General features: G+C 32.9%; 1 protein-coding gene across 1 annotated transcript; it reads left to right on the top strand.

Moving 5' to 3' along the window:
• The first annotated feature begins 680 nt into the window (after positions 1–680).
• LOC134701696 (heat shock 70 kDa protein 12A-like) lies at positions 681–7,685 on the top strand. Its single transcript, XM_063562829.1, has 5 exons — positions 681–770; positions 4,011–4,353; positions 5,119–5,343; positions 5,769–5,925; positions 6,620–7,685. The coding sequence occupies exons 2-5, from the start codon at positions 4,030–4,032 to the stop codon at positions 7,660–7,662; spliced, it is 1,749 nt and encodes a 582-aa protein (XP_063418899.1). The 5' UTR covers positions 681–770; positions 4,011–4,029; the 3' UTR covers positions 7,663–7,685.
• Positions 7,686–8,067: the final 382 nt, after the last annotated feature.

Raw genomic sequence — 8,067 nt, 5'->3', positions numbered from 1 at the left:
AGATCGGTTGAAAAACACTAAGTTGGTCGTGTTTACAAGTGTTTTTAGTGTGATACGGACGGACGGACAGTCTAGTAATTTTTTTTATAAATTTTGAAAAACTTCATAAAAGATTTTACACCAACAAATTATTTGTTATTGGCATGCGGCAAACATTTGGTGAAAGACTCACATAATCAGAAAAATGAACAGAAAGTGAATAAGGATGCAGAATAATGGCAGTAATTTTCTTAATCAATTCAACATGAAATGTCGTGCAAATACATACGAAATAAGAATATAATATGAATGAGACATATATTTATTTGTTAATACATTCTTTAGCTATATAGTCAAGACAGTATATAACCGCCAATCCAGTATGTTACGTATTGATAATCATGATTGTTTATGTCTTTGAGACGACCCATCCATTTTACCTGTAAACTGTAGGTGTCAATCATTAGTCGGTGTCGAGAGATGTTGAAAAGGTCTATTAACAGTACAGTGGTTTCCAATCTTAAACTTTAATCAAATATACGGTTAAAACTTTGTTCAAAATGGTGAAAAAATCATAAAATAATGTTGTCTATTGTTTCTTATGACTATTTTTCATATAAACAGATTTGTTAACACATAGAATAAGATAGTGTAAAGGCTACGTTTATCGCTTATTGATTGATAATGTAGAACAACAAATACTGTAGTAGTCTATAGTAAACTCTAATTTAACGAGCATATTTTTAATTTCCTTCCTTGTGTCAAATCAGGTTTCAAGTTTGAAGAGTTAGGTAAGCATAAATTTATAATACATAAAATCTTGCCTATGTGGTTTTTTTTTTCTTCATATTACTGTTAAGTTATCTGGGTCGTGGTTTGAAATGTATTTCTACAATAAGATATATTTACATTATTATATACTCACAGGCCTTCTAGCCAACTCAAATGCAGGTGTATGTAGTTTATCAAGCCGTAGTAAACATTAATATTTAATTGACAATTTCATTGTGCATGGGGTTATACGTCAATGTGACAGAACCAAAAACAATACAAAAGCAGAGAACATCAGACTGTACATTATAGGTATTGGATACGTATTAAAATAAGGACCTGTTTGTAAGTATACTAGTCAACAAAAAAAAGTAACGATACAAGGCAATGTATTTTCCATATCAAATGAAATTACATACACAGTACCAAGGTAAATATTAAAAGATTGTTGTTTTCCTATCAAAACCATTCGTATCATGCGATTTTTTTAGCTGTATTTTCCTGGATTAGTCGTTTACCAGCACCAAGTTGCAAATACACGATTTTGGGGGTTTTTTTGTTCTTCTTTCAAAAACCGTATGTTCACTAAAAAATTTAAAAATCGATGTTGGAACTAAAAGCTTTAAACTTAAATATGGTCTGTCTAAAACTTTGAAGGCCTTTGCAGATATTTGAATACTTAATTCTCATCTTCGAAATTAAGTGCCGACCTTTTGTCATCAATTTCCGCAAAATAAAATTGACCCCCGTGTTCAATAATTTTTCATTGAGAAAACAGTTTTTCTTTTTTCTTATATTATATGACAAATTGGAGTTCAAAAATGTGTATCGTTACTTTTGTTGGCGATTAAACTTATTTTTGTCATTCACTTTAATTTTCTTTATGTAAACCTGAAAATACAACATCTCTCTTTATAAAGTCATTATGACACTCTCAGTGTAATCGATTAAATAATTTACAAAGCACATGAATTTAGAGACATAATTTGCTTTTTATTGACATATTGTGAGGAACGGAGTATGCACCAAAATGCAAACTTAACAGTTGCAAAACTTTTCTTAATAAAAAAAAAGGATCATGTTCAGGTTTTTTCCTGTAAAGAAAAAAGTGAAATAACAAAATAATGAACTCTGAGGAAAATTCAAAACGGAAAGTCCCTTATCAAATGGCAAAATCAAAAGCTCAAACACAAGAAACGAATGGATAACAACTGTCATATTCATGTTTTTTTACAGGCATTTTCTTATGTAAAAAATGGTCTAATAGCTAGCTAAACCTTTCACATGTACAACAGTCGCACAAAATTCCATTAAATCGATAACGACGAGCGAACAAAAAAAAACCGCACACAATTAATAGGCAAATATTTCAAAACTAGTTGTACAGCAGTCAACACCGTTTTATAATCCTAGTAACTATAAAAACGAACGAATATGTCAACTAAGAAACACAAGAAGGCATTTAGACAAAGACAAGAATACAAAATTAACCAGAGCACAATAACACAATGGCGGGATGTATTATAATCGAGCCAAGTCAAATGGATATTTTCAAAGAAAAAAACAAAACAACAAAAACATCGAACTCCGAGGAAAATTGCAAAAGGATGAAAAATAATAGATATGCAGTTTAACATTTTGAAATACAATTAGTTTTCTATACCAAAATAGCTCAGTAAATAAGAGACCTATTAGACAAGAAAACTTTTAGAGATCATGCAAAGTTTGACCTATAACATCTAAATACAGGGCTTAGGAAACAACAGTAAACCGATGCTCATAAGTAATTTTGGTGACGATAATAAAGGTTAAAGAATGTAATACGTTTTCTAAACAATGACTAGAATATCAATGATCGCATACTACAAATGACAAATAGTCTAGAGGGTAGTTCATTGTAACATCACACACGTGATTATTTGAAAAATAATTATACCATGGCTTTAACTGCAAAGTCATGCAAACAGAAGTCAAATTAGACTTATAATATACACAGACCTCGTTCATAACAGTAAGGCTGATTTTCATATCTTTTCTGTTTATGAAGAACTTTGATATCATTTAATCTGTTTAGCTATGTTGTTAGGATCTATGTTTACTAGTATTATTTTTCAAATTGATAAACATTTGATTGAAATGCGAAGACAGGGTGTAAATCAAACAACTTTCAAGTGCTTTATATAGGGTACTTTCTCTAAAATTGAGGGTACTTTTTATATGGCCTTCCAAATACCGTTTCGATCCCTAACATCACTGAAGAGACATTTATTGTCGAAATCCGGATATGGTGTACTAAAGAAATATTGACACCGAATGTTTGTGGCACAACATCCTGTCCACAAGTTAACAATTTTTTTTCTTTCTGTGACGTATTAAATTTATATTAGGATCCATTTTGTTACATCTTGTCATCAATTTTATTTGGCAATCGTCAATGGCAGTCAGCAGGGTTAAAGAACATCAGTTGTTCGACCTGTTAGTCAAATGCGTTTTGTTTAAATATACTTTTTCACTCTTTTGGTCTTTTGGGAAATGTTGTTTGTGCTGTTTTTAGACCCTTCTACAACGAAATTTGTTTGACATGCACACGTATAAAAACTGCGGTTTTTATCCAACGCAGTCATAGGTTTGAACGTAGTTTTCAATTTAGACTCGTTTATATTTTTTGTTTGGGCATGTATCATATTTTCCCTCCGGTTTATATGATCCGTTCATCCTATATATTGACTCTTAAAATTCAAGAGTTAATCTAAAAATGAGGGTACTTTCTCTAAAATTGAGGGTACTTTTTATATGGCCTTCCAAATACCGTTTCGATCCCTAACATCACTGAAGAGACATTTATTGTCGAAATCCGGATATGGTGTACTAAAGAAATATTGACACCGAATGTTTGTGGCACAATATCCTGTCCACAAGTTAACAATTTTTTTTCTTTCTGTGACGTATTAAATTTATATTAGGATCCATTTTGTTACATCTTGTCATCAATTTTATTTGGCAATCGTCAATGGCAGTCAGCAGGGTTAAAGAACATCAGTTGTTCGACCTGTTAGTCAAATGCGTTTTGTTTAAATATACTTTTTCACTCTTTTGGTCTTTTGGGAAATGTTGTTTGTGCTGTTTTTAGACCCTTCTACAAAGAAATTTGTTTGACATGCACACGTATAAAAACTGCGGTTTTTATCCAACGCAGTCATAGGTTTGAACGTAGTTTTCAATTTAGACTCGTATATATATATATATATATATTATTTCAGACTATAGCAAAATATCAACATGGCTGCTTCCGAGGTGGAGAAACCTCCCTTGCTAGTGGTAGCTATGGACTTCGGTACTACATTTTCTGGTTATGCGTTTGCTACACTGGATGACTACAAAACTAATCCATTATTAATATCAACTTATACTTGGGCAACAGGGTCTCAAACTGGAATGTCTTTGAAAACTCCAACATGTATTCTGTTTGATTCTGATGAAAATTTTGTCGCATTCGGAAAAGATGCCGAGGACAAGTATACTGAGCTTGCAAACGAAAACATCCATAAAGGATGGCACTACTTTCGAAGATTTAAAATGGATTTGTATAAAACCGGGCCGCAGGTAATTTTTAGTTAAAAGTATCAAACACTTGGTTCAATTCTCGAAAAAGAGAAGCGAAAGATACCAAAGAGTTTTACAAACTCATTATCGAAAACAACTGAAAACGCCATGACAAAAATAATGCCAAAAGAAAATTAATTGTACAATAAACTCATCATAGATACCAGGACTAAATTTAGTATATACGCCAGACGCGCGTTTCGTCTACAAAAGACTCATCAGTGACGCTCGAACACAACAAAGTTAAAAAGGCCAAATAAAGTACGAAGTTGAAGAGCATTGAGGACCAAAATTGCAATGGATTGCCATAAGAGCAGTGAACAGAAAATGGTTATCTCTCGGATTTAACAATTTGTTGTCAAACTGCTGCAAGAGAACAAATTGAATAGGGTTAAAAGAATTTATATACATATATTTTCTTTATAATTCCTGAGACACATATGTTTGACATTCAACTACACAAACACGAAGTCTGAATTCACTTTTGTTCTTCGTGGAAACAAAGAAGTTTATAAATGGACATACTCATTTCATGATACCACGAGTTAAATTCCCATACACGACAGGCGAAATAGTTCAGTAAGCGCTGATTAGTATTGTATGGCGAATTAATAATTTAAGAAACATTTAAAATAGAATAAACTTTGTCTTTTGCGTACAAATTCAACTAACCACCTCAAGTCATTACGACTAAACATAGTTTGTGAGTGAGCCAGACGAGTTGATTCATCAATAAACTCCTTCAAAATAAATGTATAACTGCAGGAAATGCCACGGGATCTTAAAATTAAAGACGATCAAGGCAGGTCTATGTCAGCCATGATAGTGTTTGCAGAGAGTATAAAGTTCCTTAAAAATCATATGATGGGTGAATGGGCCAAGAGAAATCTGCAAAAAGCATTTAAACCAGATGAGATCCAATGGGTTTTAACAGTTCCCGCCATTTGGAGTGATGCGGCTAAACAATTCATGCGAGAGTCTGCTGTGGAGGTAGTATATTGTTTAGTACATTGTTTACTAATTGTAGTATAATTGGAATCTAGTTTTAATTTTAGAACGAATAATGAAGTTAAATACACATTATCAGTTGCAGTTTGAGCAGACCTGTGAATCAACAATCGGTTAGTAAAATAACAAGGGTCCACTGAATGTGGTTGTGGTGTGTTTTAATACAATCCTTATCGACGCTAACTTTTTGTATGATGAAGGAATCATAAGACATTCATAAATCATGATCAGTGTTAATAAATACAAATCTAAAATGTTAATATTCGAGTATTTATGTATTTTATCACGAATAACTGTGCAAAATTTCAAAATGGTACCCATTGCAAATTTGCACAAATCATTATTTTTTTATGTTTCTGACATTCATAATTTGACAGAGTTTTCATTTTAATAAATAATGATTTCAGGGAGGTATACGCAACACTAAGTTGATTTTAGCATTGGAACCCGAAGCAGCTTCTATATACTGTAAACATATCCCTAACGAACTTACAGTTACAGATGGTCAAACTACAATAGATGCACTGTCACCAGGGACAAAATACCTTATCCTGGATGCTGGAGGTGAGTATTCTGTATAGCGCAAACTAAAACTAAAAATGAAGCTATGAATCTTTGATAGAGAAAGAAGAAAGATGCTAGATGGACATTCAAACTCATAAGTTGGAAATAAACTGACAAAATCATAGCTAAACAAAAATAAAACAAAAACAAACAATAGTACCCAAAACACAACATAGAAAACTAAAGAATGAGCTACACGAACCCCACTAAAAAAGGGGTGATCCCAGATGCTCAGGAAGGGTAAACAGATCCTGCTCTTACATATGCATCAAATAATCCTAAGTGACTGGCACATGTGTATAGTATCTTTCTCTTAATTAAGATCATTCACTAATGCTTCTTCTAGTCATATTTTCTTCTGGTTACCAGTAATGCAGAGTTCAAGAAACTAAAAAGTAAAGACAGACTCGTATACTTATTTTGATTGTTTTAAGAAATGACTAACTGGAAATTTCGTTTTTTTAAATAAACTAAGAATGGATATTATTCGATACATTTTAATTAACGAAAAGGGTGTAGAAAAAATACAGCCAATCGTATAGTTTCTTAATACTATGATTGATTTGATTTGATATTAAATACTATGAATATAATTATACAGGGTAATTTTATCATCATAATAGATTGTAATGTAAAAGAATTTTATTATTCATTTTGTAGTTTTATGTACATATATCAATATTGTTTATATCAGGCGGTACCATAGATATTACAGTACAAGAGGTTCAAGAGGACGGATCTATTAAACAACTGTACATGGCTAATGGTGGCGACTGGGGTGGTACGAAAGTCGACCTGGCCTTCGAAAAACTTTTGGAGGAATTTGTAGGAAAGCCTGCTTTACAGAAATTTCGACAAGAAAATAAATCTGGTCAATTAGATTTACAACGTGAATTTGAAACAAACAAAAGAACAATTAAATCTGGTCAGACCAGTAAGACTACAATACGAGTGCCTGTGTCCTTAAAAGATGCTTACACGGCTGTTTCTGGTAAGGAACTGCAGAGTACAAATGTAGCAAAATTACAGAAAGATAAACTGCGTCTGGCACCAGACACGGCCACTGACCTGTTTGCAGAACCATGTGCGTACATTGTATCACATCTTCAGAAGATTTTTGATGACCCAAAAGTAAAAGGAACCGACACCATTCTTATGGTGGGGGGATTTTCTGAATCACCTTTACTACAACATGAAGTCAAGAAAGCATTTCCATCCAAAACCATTATCATCCCACCAGATGCAGGTCTAGCTGTACTTAAGGGAGCAGTCCAGTTTGGTTTTGATCAAACTGTTATCTCAACCAGGGTGTGTAAAGTGACATACGGCATAGCAAGTAGCAGTCCTTTTGATGAAGGGAAAGACCCGGAAGATAAAAAGTTTATTGATGAGGATGGTGATGTCTTGTGCAGAGGTCGATTTAGTAAGCACGTAGAAATCAGACAATCTGTGAGAATCGATGAGGAGATTAAAGAACAAATCTATTCACCGGTTTCTTCCGATCAGACATCAATGGCAGTTGATGTGTGGACGTCTACAAACAAAGATCCGAGATACACAGATGAAAGGGGTTGTAGTCTTCACGGTAAAATTTCTGTCGAACTTCCTGATTCAAAACTAGGCGTTTGTCGGGATGTTGGTGTTAAAATGATTTTTGGCAAGACGGAATTAGAAGTGAAAGCCATTGTTAGGCATACAGGGAAAAGCACTGCTGCCAAATTTGACTTCCTACGTTAATAAAAAAAAAAAAAAAAAAAAAACCAGTTCAAATCTGGGTTAAATTATGACCCGAAAACTGATTTGTTTTGTATTTTACCTTGTTTTTATATATACATGTATCATCGAATGAAATATTAAATACTCGAATTCAAATCTTTAATTTTAAATGACTGTCTTTTGCAATTGAATCTAAGGCACCGCCTTTTGCAAATTATTGGACTAAATGGGGGGGGAAATTCTTGATATGCACAACTAATCGCGATCTTAAAAGGGTAAACATATTTGTGATTGCATTATCAAACATAAGCAGAACAATAATATTACTTAGTACATCGTAATTATTATGAATTCAACAAGATTCCAAGATTCAAGATTTCAAGATTCAAGATTCTTTATTTCTCAAACACCATAAAATTACAATGG

This window comes from Mytilus trossulus, unplaced genomic scaffold (assembly GCF_036588685.1).
Source record: "Mytilus trossulus isolate FHL-02 unplaced genomic scaffold, PNRI_Mtr1.1.1.hap1 h1tg000253l__unscaffolded, whole genome shotgun sequence".
NCBI classification, from domain to species: domain Eukaryota; kingdom Metazoa; phylum Mollusca; class Bivalvia; order Mytilida; family Mytilidae; genus Mytilus; species Mytilus trossulus.
The sequence above is the reverse complement of the archived record's forward strand: the minus strand, read 5'-3'. Positions and strand labels throughout refer to the sequence as shown.

Bases quoted from the DNA above. Each gene is read 5' to 3' on its own strand.
- LOC134701696 (XM_063562829.1), top strand. From the start codon at position 4,030: ATGGCTGCTTCCGAGGTGGAGAAACCTCCCTTGCTAGTGGTAGCTATG. The intron at 4,354-5,118 runs GTAATTTTTAGT...GTATAACTGCAG, and splicing joins TGTATAAAACCGGGCCGCAG to GAAATGCCACGGGATCTTAA. The intron at 5,926-6,619 runs GTGAGTATTCTG...TGTTTATATCAG, and splicing joins CCTTATCCTGGATGCTGGAG to GCGGTACCATAGATATTACA.